Raw genomic sequence first — 22,420 nt, forward strand, 5'->3', positions numbered from 1 at the left:
GCCTCCCACTTCATAAAGAATAAGATCACTCCTGTATTAAACTATTTATTTGTAAACACAATGATGGACTCTGAGCACTGGTATTTAAGATGATCTGGCTGTAATGAAACCCTGCAGCTTTTCTGCACAGCCAAATAGCATGTCAATTCCAAGACGTCCTAAGCATATGTGGTATTTTAGCATGCACTTCTCTTCTTATGTTGAATTGATCAAAGCATGGTGTGGCCACATATCGCCTGGTCATCCTGTAATAAAAAGTACCGGGCTCACAATTGCGAAGGTGAAACTTCCGATTCCGGGGGGGGGGGGGGGGGGGGTAGAAGGTTAGGTGCTGCAGAATACAGCTTTATTATTTGCTATACTAAAATGCTTGAAATTGGAGTGACTTCATCTGGACCTCCCACGGCATAACCACTCCAATAAGCTGTCAGGAGTGTCTCTTTAAATTTTATTTTTAAATGAAGGCTAGTGTTGTCTGCACAGCTATCAATAGAAGGCTTTTATTAGAACTGATTGACTAGAGTTTCAGTAAAGCTTATTGTAGAAGGAGCAAATCATGTTGATTTGCAGCATAAACAGGGACATCAAAGGTAAGTAGCAATAGCGTATTTCCATATTACATATTTTTATATTATATTGAAAACTGCATTGACTACATTGTCTAAAGCAAAACTATGGATAGATAGGTAAACAATCAAATTTGTATACCTTCCCAATTCCTGCTGACAGTCACATCCTGAGATATTTTATTATAAGGGTATAGCAGGCACTGATACATCTCAATTTAAGAATGTATAACAGTTTTTTCAGTTTACGGAATATCTGTGTGTAAACAGATGCAAAACAAATATATATATATATATATATATATATATATATAGTTTTTTTTTTTTTTTAAACCACAGGTGATAAATCCATATGAGGGTAAAGTATCACAGTTCCTTTAAAGGAAAACTCCAGTGCCAGGAAAACAATCCGTTTTCCTGGCACTGGAGGTACCCTCTCCCTCCCACCCCCCAATCCCCGGTTGCTGAAGGGGTGAAAACCCCTTCAGTCACTTACCTGAAGCAGCGACGATGTCCCTCGTCGCTGTCTCCTCCTCCGCGCCGCTCCTCCTACTGTCTGGCGGCCGGTGGGTGAGACTGATCCCGCCCACCGGCCGAGGAGACCTAATGCACATTAGCGGCAATGCTATTCCTATGAGGAAATGAGCGATGCTGGAGGTCCTCACACAGCTTGAGGACGTCCAGCGACACTCTAGCACAGGTTTCCTGTGCTATAGAGCAGGAAGTTCCCTCTAGTGGCTGTCTAGTAGACAGCCACTAGAGGTGGAGTTAACCCTGCAAGGTAATTATTGCAGTTTATAAAAAACTGCAATAATTACACTTGCAGGGTTAAGAGTAGTGGGAGTTGGCACCCAGACCACTCCAATGAGCAGAAGTGGTCTGGGTGCCTGGAGTGTCCCTTTTAGTAGTTGCTTAACCCCTTAAGGACCAAACTTCTGGAATAAAAGGGAATCATGACATGTCATGTGTCCTTAAGGGGTTAAAGGTACACTATAGGGCAGCAGGGGGAGCTATAGTACAGCTTTATAGTAAAACACTGCACAGCCAGAGTTATAGGTTATAATCTTAGGCCAAGTAGCTGGACTGAGAGCATAGCTGATTTAGAGAAATAAATCTGAAATTAACTTTGGATTTCCAATTAAAGAAAATAACCCGAAAAGTGAATTGTAGGCCAAAATAGCTACACAGAAATGTGAAATACACAATGTAGCAAATGACTGTGATTGTAACACACAGATTTCATATTGTGCTAAACTACAGTTACATTGAGATCCCATAGACTTTTTCATATATTTAAATCACACGTCTAACAATCTCCAAAAAAATGAGGGCATTTTAACACCCGGTTGGAAATGTAACCCCGTTTACTTCTGGGCCCAAACATGGCACGGGATCTAGAGAACCCTGGAAACCACACCAGTCAAGATATCTGAAATTTTATTTGGGTGATGGGTAACAGAAAAGATGTTTTTAACATTCCTTTTCTTTAAATGTACTTTTAACATCACACTTTCACTGCATTTCTCAATAGAACAGTCAAACATGATTCATCATGGCTGTAGCTTAGTGAAAACCCCTTGTCTCAAACCTAAAGTTCCAGATGGGGGTGCACTCCTGGCACGTGAAAGATGATGGGGCTAACTTTGGTGGAGTATATTTCCCATGATGCCGTTGGGGGTATAGTCCATAAGTGCTATAGTGACAAAAGTTTAGACCGCTTTGCTCTAGAATCTTCTTCCATTGGCCTTTCTTTACATTTAATCATTATTATTTGTTTTTAAAATAAGGGGAAGTGATGTGAAACAAGGATATAAACCCCTGCTGAAATTGTGTGTCTACGATGGTGCATTCGTACATTATAGTTAAACTACCAAGTTTGTTAAATATGACTATTTTGTTTTGTATTAAAATAGATTACATGTATAAACACTATTGAATGTTGAAATATATAGTACAAATGGACTGTAAGATGGAAATGACTGCTGTTCTGAATTTAGAGGTTACAGTAAAATGTGTTGAATATATTATATGTATATTCTTAAAATGTAGCAGTTTGCTTGTGTCTGGGATGCAAATAAGAACAGCAAAGTTTCAAAATGTGAGTTTCCAGTGAAATTCGGTAAGCATGCAGACTGCTTTTTGTGTTCCATAAACACTCCCTTGTTCCACCCGAAACCAAAAGGTAAAAGATTGTGCACTGCATGATGGGATACTGGATGTGAAACTTTGGTTCATGCAAGGTAGGCTCAGAAAGTCGTTGCTATTACACCAGTCTGAATTTTCTGTTAAAAATCAGTAGTTGCCATTGTTCGTGGCAGTCAACCATTCTCCTTCCACAATACCAAATGGATACTGTGATCTGGCATACTTGTGGCAAAGACCAAACCAATATCATTTTCACCGTCCAGCCCGTTTAACCAAGATATTTCTCCAGCCAAAAAACTCGAGCCCCTTTTGGATTTCCGATATTCTGGCAGAGGCCATCGGCTGATCAGTTTCTCTGTCCTTAAATCCATGATGTACAGGTAGTGGTTGTCGAAGAGAAGAGCAAAGATATTGCCAAAGCCAAGTAAGGAAAGATTTGCAGAATCCGGCATTTTTATAACTCTGTGGGGAGAAAGACAGCAGATAAATAGTTGTGAAATACATACGCCACTAATTTTATGCTAAAATCTTTTATAACTCAAGGTCTACTTTCACCACCTTACTCTCCAACCCCATAACACAACTGTTCCATCAAACAAGTGGGGCGTGCGGTCTACTCATATAGAGCTTGCCAACTGTGATCGGTACTGGCAGGGATAGCCACTGAAAAAAATGTCACTACAATATGGTGTTTAGTTAAAGGACAGCTGTCATCAAATTTTCACTTCATATATACATATCCACTCAGCCAAAGAAAGTGAGACATATGTATCTCTCACTTTCTTTGGCTGAGTGGCCATGTTGTCAGACTAACTTGCTCGCTACTTCATAACCACACAGACCAATCACAGCACTGGCTTATGCACACTTCATAAAAGCAGCAGGCAGCCCTGTCAGTGTGTGAAGGTAGAAGGGAACAATGGATACATATATAACCGATAATGTTAAGGCTATCTTGAATACTGAGGAGGGCTGCAGACACACACATTGACAAGTCGGCCTGCTTCTGCAATGAAGTGCACACAGGGCAATGCTGTGTTAACCTGCAGCAGTTGGCAAGTTAGGTTAAAGGGACACTGTAGTCATCACACCATCTACAGCTCAATCTAATTGTTCTGGTGTCTACAGCCTGTACCTGCAGGCATATCAATATAAACACTGCCTTTTCAGGGAAAATACAATGTTTACATTAGTGCCTAGTGACACCTCCAGAGGCAGACACTCAAACAGCCACTAGAGATGCTTCCTGGGTCTGTGCTGCATGTTCAGCATCTTCACGACTTGCATGGGGGCACTGAACATTCCTCACAGAGATGCATCTATGAGGAGATTGGTAGCCTTTCCTACACTCTACCATGTGCTAATGTGCAGCTGCAATGTGTGGGTGCTGTGGAGGAACTTTCAACTGTAATGGCTCCAGTTGGGGGCAATTTAATTTCCACTCATGGGTACTAAAGAGAAATAATAAAAAAATATTAAATATTTTCCAACAATTCATCCATATTTAAATTCACAGCCATAAATACCTTAGGATATCATAGCTAGCAAAGTCCCACTGGTATAGGCCTATAGCTGAACTGCACACAATGTATTTGCCATCAAAATGCAGCCGTGGTTGTAAGCAAATGCTGCGATTATCCGAGACGTATAGAGTCTTCAGGCATTTGCAGTTAATTTCTCGCCCAATCGGCCAAATCTGTAAAACAAACCAGGTCAGTCATTTGTGAACATTTACACTAGTGTCTACATTGGCCTTTATTGCTCAGCCTGTCCTGATTCCAAAATCAGACATCACTGATATATTCGAGAATGAAGGTCAGATTTCAGTCATTTGATTTCATTTTCATTTAAAAAGGCGGCTCCAAGCATCATAGACATGTCATAGACAGCATTTCAGTACTAAAACACAGCACATACCCAGTTTAACTTTGCATCAATCAGCTGGATGCATTAAGTGTTTGGTTTAAAATAAGTGTTTTTCACATCTGAACCCTACACACAAAAGTATAGGATCCAGAATATTTACAAAACACAAAAAACACAGTTTTTATTGTACAGAAGAAATTCACAACACAAAGATACATTTTTCATTTTCTATTACGGTAAATTTCTCAAAATATATTAATTAAAAATGTAAGCTTAGTGTTTGGGATGTAAAAGGAATTATTCACTGAGAAGTGAGATAATATACACTAGGAAGAAGGATACATTGACGTTCATTATCAATTTCAACTAGTCTGGGGTTTACAGATATTTTTACGTATCTCAATCGTACTCGTTTTATTGACCTTGGAATGATGTAACGTCAACAATGCTGGGAATGGAAACTTCAACTCCGTTATTACAGTTATTGGGCACATAATCTACCAAGATGTTCTCCAACTCTTTCAACGCAACATAACTTACTATTTTGTGAATAGGTCACCTTACCGAATGTCTATTTTGGACATTAGGCCACAAATATTAACTATCACTATTTCAAATTAATGCAATGAAAGGCAAATGTTTAGGAAATCTAAATTTTACAACCGAACATGGGAAAAATCTCCAAGTAAACTAGGTTTTCTGTTCTGCTATTATTGGCCTGACATTTTAGATTCACTGGCAGGGTTATTCACCAAAATATCAATTATAAAAATCTAGAATCTCCAGAAGTTAAATATTATCCAGTTTGACTACTTTGGCCTTAGATGTGAATTCCAGACAAGTTTCACACTAGGGCTATCCATGTAAAGAGCTATTATTTAGGAAGGGAGCACACAGACCTTGATTTCATATTTGTCAGCACTGAGAAGTATATAATCTCCGGGACTGTGCATGATAGATTTCACTTCACATTTCTGCAAAACTACCTGCGGGAAAAAAGAGAAAAGATTTAGAGAAAAAAAAAAAAAAAAAAAACCATCTTTATAGGACAGACTCATCTCATCCAATACATTTTCAATGCAGCCATAGGCTGTATTGATCGCATCATGTGAATTCATGGAGAAACTACACTCATCCTTTATGCCCATTATTTAACTAAAAAAAATCCCCCCCCCCCCCAAAAAAAAACAACCCACAAAGTCCGTGCACATTGAGATACTTTGGTTTAACAGGTGACCAGTAATTTGGCAGTTTTATAAATACGAATATTCATTTAAAAATGTTTTAGATTATTATTTTTCAAGGATCACTTTAAGCCAATCTTTCTAATATGGCAGTCGTGGGTTCAAACAATATTTTTGTTGGTAAGCCGGCCGATCCATTAATGCAAGCATTCACTTGCAGCCTATGGGTAGTCACACCTCCTGCTGGGCAAAGTTCTGTACTACATAGAGCAATCTGAGGCACTCCATATGTTGTGGACTACTTACATAGAAACATAGAATGTGACGGCAGAGAAGAACCATTTGGCCCATCTAGTCTGCCCAATTTTCTAAATACTTTCATTAGTCTCTGGCCTTATCTTATAATTAGGATAGCCTAATGCCTATCCCACGCATGCTTAAACTCCTTTACTGTGTTAACCTCTACCACTTCAGCTGGAAGGTTATTCCATGCATCCACTACCCTCTCAGTAAAGTAATACTTCCTGATATTATTTTTAAACCTTTGTCCCTCTAATTTAAGACCATGTCCTCTTGTTGCGGTAGTTTTTCTTCTTCTAAATATAGTCTCCTCCTTTACTTTGTTGATTTGCTTTATGTATTTAAATGTTTCTATCATATCCCCTGTGGCGAGACCGACCTCGCCACGTGTCCTTGCCCGCCTCTTGCCTTTGGACTATGGACTCGACTTTATGTGAATGTGTTAACCCAGATAGCTATGCCATGGAGCCCATCTGTGTAGTTAAAGACTTCGGCTCCATGGCAATTGAACTGTGTGAATAGGATCTGAGCGCTATTTGGTAGTTTTGTGCGCTCTGATCCCAGCTATCTGGGGATATGTGACATGTCTGTGTTTTATGTACAAAATGTGTCTTTATGTATTTTAAAGTAATATTGTATCTTGTGTTCACCACGTGCATAATGGAGGCTTGCCTCTGTCCTGGGAGATAATTGAATTACTTCTCAATTATCTCCAGGGCAGAGGGGAGGAAGCCAGGATGCATTGTGGGAAAGTATTGTGACTGTATGTCCTAAAATGATACATGTCTGTCTTTTGTCACAGTCTTCCATCTGGTCCCCTAGGGGAGTGTCCACCAGGTGGGAGACCTGCATAAATACTGGGCGGGTAGCCCTGAGTAAAACAGGCCACTTGACCCTCAACACGGAGCCTTGTCTCGTTCTTGGGGGGGATTCACTGTATGCTGATAGAGACTGATTGCCAGGAGTGTAAGCTGCTTGTCTGCTTTTCCTGTTCGTCTGCTAGCAGCTATTCGTGAGGTTCCAGTTCGGGAGTTTGGAGTGCTACCTTATTCCCTTGTATGCAGTTCGGGAGTTTGGTGCATTCACTTATATCCAATTCCTGAGTTTTGGTGATTCTACAGTAGCTGTGCCTGTCTCTGAAAATGGGGATTATTGTCTAAGCGGTTTTAACCCCTTGTCTGCTGAAACGGTCCGTTACATCCCCCCTGTCTCATCTTTCCTCCAAGCTATACATGTTAAGATCCTTTAACCTTTCCTGGTAAGTTTTATCCTGCAATCCATGAACCAGTTTCGTAACCCTTCTCTAAACTCTCTCTAAAGTATCTATCCTTCTGAAGATACGGTCTCCAGTACTGCGTACAAAACTCCAAGTGAGGTCTCACCAGTGTTCTGTACAGTGGCATGGGCACTTTCCTCTTTCTACTGCTAATACCTCTCCCTATACAACCAAGCATTCTGCTAGCATTTCCTGCTGCTCTATTACATTGTCTGCCTGCCTTTAAGTCATCAGAAATAATCACCCCTAAATCCCTTTCCTCCGATGTTGAGGTTAGGACAAATATTCTGTACTCTGCCCTTGGGTTTTTTAAGATGCATTATCTTGCACTTATCCACATTAAATGTCAGTTGCCACAACTCTGACCATTTTTCTAGTTTACCTAAATCATTTGCCATTTGGCTTATCCCTCTTGGAACATCAACCCTGTTACATATCTTAGTATCATCTCCCCGGATGCTTTGCCAGCATGATGGTAGATGTAGTCCAAATTATCTGGAGTGCCTCAGATTGCCTTACTCTGGCCATAGAGCATGATAATTTATTCTTACAGGCAGTGACTACATTTTCTTTATTATGATTCCCTTTAAGTGAGGGACTATTATCAAAGCATAGCCTGCTTAGAGTGATACTGAAAGTTACATATATTTACAATGCAGCCAAAAGAGTGGAAGCAGCAAAGGTGTAAAATATTAATTTAAAAAAATCTTGAAATCAAAATATTTGTTATACTTGTGGCCAGCACAGTGCAAAGAGGAAGCAATCAGACTATGTAATCAGGATTCTACACGATACTACACGACTGAGCCTCTTTCAATCAATACTTTGCATGAAGTAAAATCAGCAGTTGCACCAAGGTTCCCCAGACACATCTATACTTCACGCTGTTGAACAGTACATGAATAGTGATGCCTTGCAGTATGTAGTAGAATCTATACGCAGGTGGAGGAAAATCTACTAATCGGCCTTTTGGATAACAGAAAGGATTTACAATCTATGACATAAGCAGTGCCCAGAAAACCCCCCAATGTATCTTAACCTAACAGGTGGTGTTTCATGAAGCTTTGCAGCATGCGAGGTCAAACCTACCTTAGTGACCCATTCCGTGTGGCCATTGAGCGTATTCAAACATGATCCAGAAGATAAGGCCCATATTTTCACAGTGTTATCCGCAGACCCACTGACTAACAGATCTAGCTCATCGTTATAATCCACACTAAACACTAGAATAAAACAGAGGACAAAAATTGTAACATTCAAGGAATTATAGGAAAATCAAAATCTATATGAAAAACACAATAGCAAAAATGAGAAATTATGAGAATAATTGAGAACTTGTCATACCGGGTTCAATTGTTTCATCTTTGGGTTTATTATGCATTAAATTATTCCACTCATTGTACTTGCAAACCTATTCTATTTACCTGACCTGCATTTTATCATACTTAACTCCTAGCTTCTATAGTCGAACACTACCACTATGCCTCCTTCATAGACGATTCCCTATCCTCACATTTTGGGAAGCATAACAATGCTTTAAAAGAACGGCACAGGTCCCCGTGTGTCTATCTGTAAGAACACTCTCAGTGTTAAATGTATACCCAATGGGCTCTAAAAAGTTTAACGTATACAAAACTATCACATACATGCATGTAATTTTATTAACACTTTCTGTTCCAGAGATGTGCCCACTTTTATAGCTCCAGAATTTTTTTGCAAATGTCTGCAATTATAAGCAACTATGTGCGGAGACACCTTCTTGCACCATACCCTATGCCAGGGGTAGGAAGGCATTGTAGACTACACCACCCATAAAGCGCTTACAGCCATGATGGTGGCAAAGCATCAGGGGAAATGTAGTCCACAACATCTGGATTACTGAGGGTTGCCTACCACTACCCTGTGCAAAGCTTATATAAAGCAGATCTGCTATAATGAAATAACACAAATAGCTGGATTATATGTGACACTCAAAATTTCAAGACTGGAAGCAAACAAATAACGATGTTAGGGGTAGATCAAGAGAAAATATGCTCAAACCATGTATCCTGCTACGTTATTAAAGGGGCAATTCTGACCACTAAAACACTTCAGCTTAATGAAGTGCTTTGTATGTGCAGAGTGTGTCCTTTTTTTCCATTTTGCAAAAAGTGCAGATTTCAAAAGAAGTTAGAACTTTTATAAAATAACCTTGTTACACCTCCTGACTGTCAGAAAGCCAGTCCTGTAAATGCCTGGTTTGGTTAGCTCAGTGCAGATAAACTCAAGAGGCAGAAATTGCCCAGAGCACCTGCCTTGCAAAGACTTCTCATTGAGCTGAATTGGGAACTCTGTGATTGGACAGCCAGAGAAATTCTGGGCGGGGCTAGAAGGGATTACAAGAGATCTGCACAATGTTCAAGCTGTCTTAGATACACCCCCAATGAAAACATTAAAGCGGCACTGTCATGCCGAACTTACCTTTCCTCAATCTCTTCCTCTTCTCCCCCTCTCTCAGGATCTGTTATGGTTTTAAAGAAAACTAAAGAAGACAGGAAGAAAAGAATAAGACAAAGTAGGGACTCTTTGTCTTATGGGATTCCTCCGCTTGACCAGCTCTGACCAGCGGAGGAGCAAAGTGTGCTTCATTTCCGCTGGTCAGAGCAATTTTCCCATGATCCCTAGCTTTCCTCCCAGTTCCCACAATACTTCCTGTCAGTATTGCCGAAAGTCCTGTCACTTAGACAGAACGCCGGCAAAACTGCCGAATTGCATCCTAACAGAATGAGCACTGTTTCTCCATTGGTGTTAGGATGCAATTCGGTACTTTGTTCGGATCGGAATTTCATTCTAATGAATGAAACTCCGATCCTATTCATTGCCGCGGCTGCATCTTGCAGCCGCTTAGTAGATAACTCCCTAATTCCCACGGTATCAGGGAGCTATCTACTAAAAGGCTGAAAGACCTAAATTGGTCTTTCAGTCAAATTTACTAACACCAAGTAAAAATGACTTGGTATTAGTAAATAATATGCCCCTACTCGCTATACCGCGAGTAGGGGCATGTCTAGTAAGCAGTGAGCAGCCTGTGGCTGCTCACTGTAAAAAAAAAATAAAAAAAATATTGCCCCCCACCCCTAAATGACGGGTGGGGGCCGTAAAGTAAAATAACGGAGGGAGACCTATTGTCGTCCCCCCCCCGGCCCCCACCCCTGAGCGGTGGGTGGGGGCCATAAAGATAATGAGGGGGGGGAACCTACTGTCCTCCCCCCCGGCCCCCACCCCTGGGCGGCGGGTGGGGGCCATAATAGTAATAAGGGGGGGGGGACCTACTGTCCTCCACCCCCCGGCCCCCACCCCTGGGCGGCGGGTGGGGGCCATAATAGTAATAGGGGGGGGGGGGGACCTACTGTCCTCCCCCCCCCGGCCCCCACCCCTGGGCGCCGGGTGGGGGCCATAATAGTAATAAGGGGGGGGACCTACTGTCCTCCAGCCCCCGGCCCCCACCCCTGGGCGGCGGGTGGGGGCCCTAATGGAAAAAAGGGGGGGGGACCTACTGTCCTCCCCCCCGGCCCCCACCCCTGGGCGGCGGGTGGGGGCCATAATAGTAATAAGGGGGGGGGGGGATCTACTGTCCTCCCCCCCCCGGCCCCCACCCCTGGGCGGCGGGTGGGGGCCATAATAGTAATAGGGGGGGGGGACCTACTGTCCTCCCCCCCCCGGCCCCCACCCCTGGGCGGCGGGTGGGGGCCATAATAGTAATAAGGGGGGGGGGGACCTACTGTCCTCCAGCCCCCGGCCCCCACCCCTGGGCGGCGGGTGGGGGCCATAATAGTAATAAGGGGGGGGGGGGATCTACTGTCCTCCCCCCCCCCGGCCCCCACCCCTGGGCGGCGGGTGGGGGCCATAACGATAATGGGGGGGGGACCTACTGTCCTCCCCCCGCCCCCACCCCTGGGCGGCGGGTGGGGGCACTAAGTAAATTCCCCCCCCCCCCCCCCCCCCCCATCAAGGTGACTAGGGGTGCCCAAGCCCCTAGTCACCCACCCCCCACCCAAATAAAAAATGCCCCTACCTACCCCCCTCACCCTAAAAAATAGTGAGGGGGGAATAAAATTGCTAACCTGTAAAGTAAAATTAAACTTACCATTCGACGTCTTCTTTTTTCTAAAATCTTCATTTTTCAGCCCCAAAAAAGGCCAAATAAAAAACCATCATAGCCGTCGAACTAAAAATAAAATAAAAAACCCGAGCGCAAAAAAAAAAAACCCGACGAAAAAGAAAAAACCCGAGCGCACAAAAAAATAATCCATCTTCACCCATGGAGGGCTCCGCGCAGACTGAGCTCCGCAGGGCGGGGCAAGGCTTATAAAGCCTTGCCCCGCCCTGCAATTAGCCTAAGAACACTCTGATTGGTGGGTTTAAGCCAATCAGAGTGCTCTTTGTCATTTTACAAGCGTGGGAAAGTTCTTTGGAATTTTCCCACGCTTGTAAAAGGACACAGAGCACTGTGATTGGATGGCTTGAAATCCATCCAATCACAGTGCTCTGTGTCATTTTACAAGCGTGGGAAAATTCCAAAGAACTTTCCCACGCTTGTAAAATGACACAGAGCACTGTGATTGGATGGATTTCAAGCCATCCAATCACAGTGCTCTGTGTCATTTTACAAGCGTGGGAAAATTCCAAAGAACTTTCCCACGCTTGTAAAATGACACAGAGCACTGTGATTGGATGGCTTGAAATCCATCCAATCACAGTGCTCTGTGTCATTTTACAAGCGTGGGAAAATTCCAAAGAACTTTCCCACGCTTGTAAAATGACAAAGAGCACTCTGATTGGCTTAAACCCACCAATCAGAGTGTTCTTAGGCTAATTGCAGGGCGGGGCAAGGCTTTATAAGCCTTGCCCCGCCCTGCGGAGCTCAGTCTGCGCGGAGCCCTCCATGGGTGAAGATGGATTATTTTTTTGTGCGGTCGGGTTTTTTCTTTTTCGTCGGGTTTTTTTTTTGCGCTCGGGTTTTTTATTTTATTTTTAGTTCGACGGCTATGATGGTTTTTTATTTGGCCTTTTTTGGGGCTGAAAAATGAAGATTTTAGAAAAAAGACGACGTCGAATGGTAAGTTTAATTTTACTTTACAGGTTAGCAATTTTATTCCCCCCTCACTATTTTTTAGGGTGAGGGGGGTAGGTAGGGGCATTTTTTATTTGGGTGGGGGGTGGGTGACTAGGGGCTTGGGCACCCCTAGTCACCTTGATGGGGGGGGGGGGGAATTTACTTAGTGCCCCCACCCGCCGCCCAGGGGTGGGGGCGGGGGGAGGACAGTAGGTCCCCCCCCATTATCGTTATGGCCCCCACCCGCCGCCCAGGGGTGGGGGCCGGGGGGGGGGGGGAAGGACAGTAGATCCCCCCCCCCTTATTACTATTATGGCCCCCACCCGCCGCCCAGGGGTGGGGGCCGGGGGGAGGACAGTAGGTCCCCCCCCTTTTTTCCATTAGGGCCCCCACCCGCCGCCCAGGGGTGGGGGCCGGGGGCTGGAGGACAGTAGGCCCCCCCCCCTTATTACTATTATGGCCCCCACCCGCCGCCCAGGGGTGGGGGCCGGGGAGTGGAGGACAGTAGGTCCCCCCCCCCCCTTATTACTATTATGGCCCCCACCCGCCGCCCAGGGGTGGGGGCCTGAGGGGAGGACAGTAGGTCCCCCCTCATTCCCATTATGGCCCCCACCCGCCGTCCAGGGGTGGGGGCCGGCGGGGGAGGACAGTAGGCCCCCCGTCCCCCCCTTATTACCCTTTATTTTTTTTTTATTTTTATTTTTTTACAGTGAGCAGCCACAGGCTGCTCACTGTTTAGTGGACATGCCCCTACTCGCGATATAGCGAGTAGGGGCATTGGGGAGATTTTAATCTCCCTTGTGCTATTATGGGGGTCATATTGACCCCCATAGAGTGAGGGGGGACATGGGGGGCTTAGGAAGTGGCGAGGAGCACTGCTCCCTGCCGTTTCTATCTTTACATAATGCAAGGAGGGAGCTGCACGCCGATAGCTCCCTCCTTGTAATAAACCGAACGAACAAACTAACACTGATACACAGTGATACACAGTGTTAGTTTGTTCGTCTGATTTTTTCTATTCATTCATTCGTCTGTCTGATGAATGAATGAATAGGTGAAATTGCCGTTCGCATGTCCAGGTGTTTCACTGGGCATGTGCGGGAATCTCAGCGCTATCTAGTGTGGGCAGATGACGTGTCCCACAGGGACTTCACCTACCCACACAAAGATGGCGGCGCCCTGAATAAAGATCGGGCAGAAAATAAAGAATAAAAAATAGGTAATGTGGGGGGCATAGGGGCATTTGGGGGTGACTAGGGGGTCGATTGGATGTAGTTGAGGCGGGAGGGGGGTTAAAAAAAAAACGGAATTCGGCATGACAGTGCCGCTTTAATAATTAAATGCAGGTATGTTTCCATTGGGGGCATATCTCCTAAATATTGATTTCTATTTGTTTGTGCAGTGGAGAGTCTCTATATGCAAACTTGCATATTACTTATTATCTAGCACAAAAACCAGAACAAAAACCACAAAACTTGCACAGAAGGGGACACTTACTTTCCAGAGGGGCAATTGTCTCTACATGTAGGCATTATATCTACAGATTACTGACGTTTCCAACACATTGTAAACACTACAGCATCTTCATCTGCACACAAGACATATGACTTGCCTGCGCCAGTATGTCCTCGGAAGTGCTGAGTTCTAGCCCCTGAAATCCAGTCCCAGCAGGCAACTGTGTTATCAAAGGACCCTGTTACAAGTTTCTGCTCATCGAACTTCACTGCAGCACAGGTGTGCGTTTGGATACCGTATATGCATTGACCAGTGCTCACATCCCACAGCTTTGCAGACAAGTCATCGGAACCTGCAATACAGAAACATGAGGAACATAAAGAACAATCTTCATTGTACCGTGAAACAAAAAGGTATATAAATGGATTGTTAGTACATTTTATGCACATCCTTATCCATAGTCCTTGGTTCTTCCCCTTTCTAAGACAGTACTAACAGGTATTCAAGCCATACGCAGATCAGTGTCCACACGGGTTTGATACTGAACATAAGAGATTGTACTAGAGCAGGGTAGGTAACCTTTGGCAGTCCAGCATTATAGCTGTATATGCATTATAGGAGATGTAGTCCACATCATCTGGAGTACCAAAGGTTGCCTAACCCCTGTACTAGAAGCTCCATTATGTGCACTAGCCGTCTATTCCCTTGATGGCCCATACAATCATTGAACCGGTTACACAAAAGGAGGAAGAATTCTCAGTACGCGACCAGGTTTTGATTAAAACAATGCTCAAGACATCATCTTAGGCACTGATTCTCAAAAAAAAAATATTATAATAAAAAATAAAATAGTAAAAACACATAAACAAGGCAGCTACTTGACCAGAGATTTCAAAAGCCTGTGTGTTATATCCGGAAGACAGCCACTAGAGGCTGGATTAACCCCAAATGTAAACATAGCAGTTTCTCTGTTTGCATCTGAAGGGTTAAAGCCTGAGGGACCTGGCACCCATACCACTTCATTGAGCTGAAGTGGTCTGAGTGACTATAGTGTCCCTTTAAATCTATATAGTTTGTTAGTGCTGAGAGCGCCAAGACATGTGGATAAAAGGTAAATTGTATGGCTTTTCTTAAACTTTTTCTTTCTTTTTCTCAATTCAGGGGTCCAGTAATCTACAATAAAAAAAGGAACTCTCTATCTTAAAAAAAAAAAAAAAAAAAAACAGCTGTCCAAACACAGACTTAAAGGAAATCATGTTTAAAATAGAGTGAGGCAAAAATGTGATTCTTTGTTGAACTAATTTGCATATGCCCACCCAGAGTCCTTTGCGGAAGTAACCTCACTGCAGATTTGCGATTTCTGTGGGAAAAGCAAGTCTTATAGCTTGACTGGTGTGCAGATTTGTTTAACATTGTATTAACTTTAAAAATAAATGTATTTGAATGCTAAAGTGTCACTGAATGAATAAGCTGAACGTCACTTTCACTTTTAAGAAGTTTTTTTTTTTATCTGACAACATTTAGCAAATGTTTCCGAGGAAGTTTGATACGTTTAATAGGAATGCCTTCTCGATCTTGCCCTAACCACAACATGACATCTGTGATTGCCAGATAAAAGGCTTCCTTATTCTCAAGCTTAGTCATGTTCAGCCTTACTGTGGCGGGTTTACAGATTATATATGCAGAGCGGGGACTGTTTTGCATGAAAGCGAGGATGGGGAAATATAGCTTGACATCATGACTTTATTTGGACAAGTTAGAGATTCAATTTCTGGCCATCCATAAATATTGCTCAGTAACTACACCTCACCCGATTGGTGGTCACACTGACAGTATATTTTATTAGAGACTCTATAAAGGGACATTATAGTCACCAGAACAACTGCAGCTTAATGTTGTTGTTCTGGTAAGTATAATCATTGCCTTCAGGCATTTTCATGCAAACACTGCCTTTTCAGAGAAAATCCAGTGTTTACATTGCCCCTAGGGGCACCTCCAAGTGGCCAGTGATGGGGCTTCCTGGCTCAGTGCTGCACAGTAGGCAGCGCTGCCGTTCAGCGTCCCCACGCTCTGCATGGGGACACTGAATTTTCCTCGTGGAGATACATTGGTTCCTTTAGTGTTCCTTTAATGTTGTGTCTATTTGATATGAATAATTTTGACCAAATATTAAAGAAAGATGCCTCCCACACACGCAAGGTATGCAGCATGAGCTCTTGTATTAATTGTCTTAAACAGCAAAAGAATTGGAAATAAAACAAAAATAAAAAATTGTAGTAACAAAAAACTACCAGTAGGTGTAACCAGAGGTTAGGGGAAAAAAAAAAAATCGAAATTTTGTCTTAATATGTCTATTAATAAAACTTAACTTTTAATATGTTAATGCATAAAATAAAACAAGTGTGACTAGCAATTTTAAAATAGGGTCAGTAGTCCCAAATCTGTCTGTAAGATACCAGCACAGATCCTATTTACAAAGTTGGTCTATAGTACATTTAGCCAATATCAATCAAAATTACTAAAGGAGATAATCAGTCCTGAGGTGCCTCCTTGTGTCATATAAAGCAGTTACAATTATGAGTTTAACTTAGGATGCAATCCTCCTATTGTTTTGTTTGTCAGATAGACTTTTCTCTGTGCTGTTAATAAAGATACATTTCTCGTGCTGTGTATTCAGTCGTTACAAAGTAGCAGTCTTTGATTTATAAAAGTATCTGTCAGGTTGGTTCTAAATAGACCTGAATCTCCTGGCACTGGAGAGCCCCTTTAAGTATTATCATATTCAAGTTTAAACCTTTTATATACTCTACATCCAACTCACTCACTGAACTACAGCCAACGCAGCAGATCCATGACAATAACCTCCAGGTGCACTAAGAGTTACAGTCAGTGAGGGGTGCCACAATTGTCTCAGAAGCTTGATTCAGGAGAAACTCCCGAATTCGCAATATGTCTCACAGTGCTCTTTGCTAGACCTTAACAATAATTCTCCACGAGGAAAAGTGAAAATCGAGGATTCATAAAATAAGACACTAGGTAGTCTATTTACTAAAATAAAAAATGTAAATGTGCAAAACTATTTTAATGCCTCCCCTGGTAATGCTATCAGTAGACAGGGTCTTGCAGTAAAATTAAACTGCGTACACTAGACACTTTGCCATACACCCGAATGTGAGACAGTCATGCACACACAATACAGCCACGATTAGCTTCTATTATGTGTAAAAGCTTTACCATGCAGGTAACTCGTATTTACATATATTACTCCTAGTACCACAATCACTGGAATTTTCCCTAAAGGTAAGCTGCCGTTCTCTATATAAACCACAAAAATCTAAGAGAAATCCCAATTGCATAGGACAGCATTCTCCAAGTCTGGTACCTGTACAAAGCAGTCCGTCTTTATAATAAAGTGCATAAACTCTGGCACTATGTCCAATAAGCGACGCTGTTTGGAAGGCTTCATGATCCTCGAGCTGTTTCATCCTTAAAACCGCCTTCAGGTAAACTTTCTTCCAGTGCACGGTCTCATGCACGCCATCATCAATCTGCCAGCCGAGGTTCCGGCAGGCCGTCTGCCACACCTCCGTACAGGCACTTATAACCTTGTTCCACTGCTTCGAGACAAGGCAGCACGTGAGTAAGGTCTCTGGGTCAAGCCATTTCAGCAAGTAGAAGCTAAGTTCCAGTGGAAGAAGTTTGAGGAAATCCCTTTTCAGTAGAGTTTCTAAGTTATTGGAGAGGTGCCTTAGCTGAACAGCACCGCTCTGGCTGATCAAGTGATCCAGAGTTTCATTCTTCTGCAGGTCAGTGAGGGTATAAAACGCAGCCGAGAGGGTTTCAAGCCATGTCTCAAATTCCTTTTTCTCCATAGGTTTCTGGAAGCATCTACCTGTGTCGAAACAAGAGAACACAATCAGATATTGGTAGACTGACATGTCAAGATCACTGTAGCTACAGCCTATATTATATATATATATATATATATATATACACACACACACACAAACTTATTTTATCATATACTCCATTTACTGCCAATTAATATGAGTTGGGAAAAGGTATAAAACATACTAAATATCAAAGACAAAAAAAAACACGTGCAGCATTAACATAATCACAGGTTAAAAAGTAAAAGAAAAGACATTGGACAGTTGTGATATACGTACCGTATCTGTTACATTTCCTTAAAGGTCCAGGGATGTTGCTGGCTCAATATATATTTCATAAAATGAACCTAGGTGGAACAAGAAGCACATACCTGTATAAATATATATATACGGCATTTGTGAAGAGTAAGCTTTATATAAAGTTATGGAGTAGGTACGTATGTTTTAGTTTCTTGTTTCAGCCTCCCGCACAGGAGGATGCGTTGCTATAGCACAGGGTTCTACAAACTCTGGCCCTCTAGATGTTGCTGAACCCCAACTCCCATGGTTCTTGAATAAAACAGATAGCAAGATAATCATGGGAGTTGTAGACCAGTATTATGTGCCGGGCCAGAGTTTGCAGAACCCTGCGGCTGTTTCCAACCACAGCCAATCGCATGTTATTAATCACTGCAGTCACACTATAAATTCTCTCTGCCATCACCTTCAATTTCCTCTGCTACCTCTTGTCTCATTTCCCTATTTTACCTTTAGATTGGAAGCTCACGGGCAGGGCCATCTTCCTATTGTATTGGTCTATATTGTTCTCCCAAGTGTACAGCGCTGCGGAATATGTTGACGCTTTATAAATGCCAGTAATAAATAAAAAATAAAGGGCCCCTTTAGTTTGTTCTTAGTTTTTATGGCAAGCTCCCTTTAAGGAATCAATAGTTTTAATTAAAAAAATAATAATATTTCTGCGCTGTAAATCTTACAGTATATGAAATGCAGCAAGAAGCAAGCTTACACAAATTATACACACACACACACACACACACACACACACACACACACTCTCTCTCTCTCTCTCTCTCTCTCTCTCTCTCTCTCTCTCTCTCTCTCTCTCTCTCTCTCTCTCTCTCTCTCTCTCCTTTCAAAGTATAGTGACAAAGAAAACCAAACATAAAAGTTTGGTGCTTTCCAGATATTTTAAGAAACAAAGCTCAACTTTCATGAAGCTGTTTTAAAAGCCAATAACTCGACTATTCATTTCCAAGACGGACCACCTCTTCATTGGTCTTCAACTGAGAATGATTTCTAAATCTACCACATGCAGGGTGGGCAACCTTCAGCACTGCAAATGTTGTGTACTACATCTCCCATTATGCTCTTACAACCACAATGCTGGCAAAGCATCATGGGTGATGCAGTCCACAACATCTGGAGTACCGAAGGTTGCCTACCCATATAACACAGCTTGGTTAGATTAAAGGACCACTATAGTGCCAGGAAAATATACTCGTTTTCCTGGGACTATAGTGCCCTGAGGGTGCCCCCACCCTCAGGGTCCCCCTCCCGCCGGGCTCTGGTGTGAGGAAGGGGTTAAACTTACCTCTTTCTCCAGCGCCGGGCGGGGAGCTCTCCTCCTCCTCTCCGCCTCCGATCCTCCCTTTTGGCTGAATGCGCGGCAAGAGCTGCGCGCGCATTCAGCTGGTCTCATAGGAAAGCATTTACAATGATTTTCACAGTGAGAATCACGCAAGCGCCTCTAGCGGCTGTCAATGAGACAGCCACTAGAGGATTTGGAGGCTGGATTAACCCTAATATAAACATAGCAGTTTCTCTGAAACTGCTATTTTTATAATAAAAAGGGTTAATCCTAGAGGGACCTGGCACCCAGACCACCTCATTAAGCTGAAGTGGTCTGGGTGCCTAGAGTGGTCCTTTAAACATTGTCCTGCGATTATCAATGCTTTCCTATGTACGCTCTGCATGATGGAGGCGAAATTCACCACCAGCGTCGCAGATGCGCCTCTAGTGGCTGTCCGGAAGACAGCCACTAGAGGCTGGATTAACCCCAAATGTAAACATAGCAGTTTCTCTGAAACTGTTATGTTTACATGTGAAGGGTTAAAACCTGAGGGACCTGGCACCCAGACCACTTCATTGAGCTGAAGTGGTCTGGGTCACTATAGTGTCCCTTTAACATATGGAAATAATTTGTTTGTGATAGTGCAATAACATTACCCCCACTAACCTAAGCCTTCTATAGCAATGTAGCCTCCTGTGTGAAACTGAAAATAGAAACTAAAGCTTACAAGCCTGTGACTTGTCTGCTCTACAAGAGAAGTAATTTGTACAAGATCCGATATTTAAAGGACCACTCTAGGCACCCAGACCACTTCAGCTTAATGAAGTGGTCTGGGTGCCAGGTCCTTCTAGGGTTAACCCATTTTTTCATAAACATAGCAGTTTCAGAGAAACTGCTATGTTTGTGAATGGGTTAAGCCTTCCCCCTAATCCTCTAGTGGCTGTCTCATTGACAGCCGCTAGAGGCGCTTGCGTGATTCTCACTGTGAAAATCACAGTGAGAGCACGCAAGCGTCCATAGGAAAGCATTATGAATGCTTTCCTATGTGACCGGCTGAATGCGCGCGCAGCTCTTGCCGCGCGTGCGCATTCAGCCGACGGGGAGGAGAAGAGGAGGATCGGAGGAGGCGAGCTCTCCGCCCACCGCTGGAAAAAGGTAAGTTTTTACCCCTTTCCCCAGCCGGGCGGGAGGGGGTCCCTGAGGGTGGGGGCACCCTCAGGGCACTCTAGTGCCAGGAAAACGAGTATGTTTTCCTGGCACTAGAGTGGTCCTTTAATAATTTTTTATTACGATATATTTTTATAAACGTTTCATAGCTTCCAAATGTGTTCACGGTGTCCACTATCAGAGTTTTTCACTGAAGTCAGAATTGTCGAGAATTCAAAATTAATTTAAAATTTCAGCCTAAAACGGCTGAACTGGAAGTATTGTTTAGATTTAGGGATATTTCTCCAGTGCATGAAATTCACTATGAATAAACTAAGAATTCCCAACACTTCTTGCAGTACAGAATAATTTTGATTCATTCTCTATATTAAGTATTTGACTGGCCATTGCAGAGCATAAAAATAAGTTAGTGTTGGGCAAATATGGTGTGGTTCTGCTTAGCTGTAGAACATGCAGAACAGTTTTGATTTTATGGATAGCAATTAAATGTAAAAAAACAAAAAAAATATTGTTACCTGTCTTATTAAATCAAAAATAATTAGGACCAAAATAAGGGTAAGTCCTTATATGTCTGAAATGGCTTTTCAATAAACATCTAATTGTTGCACATTAAAATCTGAATAACAAAACTGAGGCGAAGTGTCAAGACACAGCTGAGCCGAAGATTTTTTTTCCAAACCAACTTTTTTTTTTAGTCTACATTTTGTCTTTTAGATATTCATTTGCAAAGAGATTAGCGCCTAACCTCAGATCATAGTAAAATAAATACTGACGTGCACAATTCAGGATAAAGCAGAGCAGCGACTATAGCAGGTTCACAGAAATATTATTATTATCTCCATTTATACAGCGCCAACAGATTCCGTAGCGCTTTACAATATTATGAGGGGGGGGTGGGGGGGAGGAGGGGGGATTTAACTATAAATAGAGGACCCTGCTCAAACGAGCTTACAGTCTAGAGCAGGCATGGGCAACCTTCGGCACTCCAGATGTTTTGGACTACACCTCCCATGATGCTTTGTCAACATTATGGGCGTAAAAGAAGCATTATGGGGGATGTAGTCCACAACATCTGGAGTGCCGAAGGTTGCCTATCACTGGTCTAGAGGATATGTCCAAATCCGCTATTATGGCCTACAACCTAGATTTCCCTTTCAATTATTTTTTTTATTTCTCAACCATCCAGACTTTAGCTCATAACCTTTTTTAGTTTTCACGTCACTATGTGGTGTTTAGCGAACCAAACATAATGAATGCAGGACGTAATGCAACTTTTAATTAATTTAGACCTTGTGTGGCCAAAATGTATGTAGAACATGCTACATATCATGGGATTTGAAGTTCTACAGTATCCTGGGGGAGGGGGGGTGGAATGTCAAACTTTTGATTTAGAGGGAACTTCCCCAGCCATGATATTTAGTGATGGCAATGAGGTGTATTTAATAGCACAATATTAACTGTGATGTTAATTTTAGATTTTAAGTTGTATTCCCCCTGGCCTGCAGCCTGGAGTGATGCTGTTAGAGGGCAGGTAATGGCTGACTCTGGGTAACCGGAAGTGCCACAGAGGGTCTCTTCCGGTCAGGCCTGTCATGTTAGACTAACCTTGCCAGGCCTTGCAAGGAACCTGTCCCAGGACATACCTGTCTCCAAGTGGGCTCTCTCCTCTACTCACGGCAGCCATACTGCTAGAGGCGGGTGATCGCACTCCCGCCGGCTCCTCCCTCTCTCCCACAGCAGACCCTAGCCGCCGCACCATCGATGCACTCTTTGGTACTTAGAAAGAATGGGATCGATTGCTCTCCGTTCGATTACACTCCCTTGGCTAACAAACCAACTCACAGAGCGCTCTCGCGAGATTTCCCGGAGGCGCCATTTTTCTTTTGGGAATAACTTGCCCATACTT

The 22,420-nt window shown here is 43.0% G+C and overlaps 1 protein-coding gene across 3 annotated transcripts; it reads right to left on the reverse strand.

The window, feature by feature from the left end:
* Positions 1-1,986: 1,986 nt before the first annotated feature.
* On the reverse strand, positions 1,987-22,241 carry FBXW2 (F-box and WD repeat domain containing 2). 3 transcript variants are annotated; one of them, XM_063432802.1, is made up of 8 exons: positions 22,158-22,241; positions 18,057-18,124; positions 17,270-17,775; positions 14,045-14,239; positions 8,423-8,560; positions 5,477-5,559; positions 4,238-4,407; positions 1,987-3,173 (listed from the first exon to the last, which is right to left on the reverse strand). In XM_063432802.1, the coding sequence occupies exons 3-8, from the start codon at positions 17,757-17,759 to the stop codon at positions 2,885-2,887; spliced, it is 1,365 nt and encodes a 454-aa protein (XP_063288872.1). In that variant the 5' UTR covers positions 17,760-17,775; positions 18,057-18,124; positions 22,158-22,241; the 3' UTR covers positions 1,987-2,884. The 3 variants fall into 3 exon arrangements, with proteins under 3 accessions (XP_063288872.1, XP_063288870.1, XP_063288871.1); XM_063432800.1 differs by having other exon boundaries at positions 17,270-17,779; XM_063432801.1 differs by having other exon boundaries at positions 17,270-17,779; positions 22,120-22,228.
* Positions 22,242-22,420: the final 179 nt, after the last annotated feature.

This window comes from Pelobates fuscus, chromosome 9, assembly GCF_036172605.1.
Source record: "Pelobates fuscus isolate aPelFus1 chromosome 9, aPelFus1.pri, whole genome shotgun sequence".
Classification (NCBI taxonomy): domain Eukaryota; kingdom Metazoa; phylum Chordata; class Amphibia; order Anura; family Pelobatidae; genus Pelobates; species Pelobates fuscus.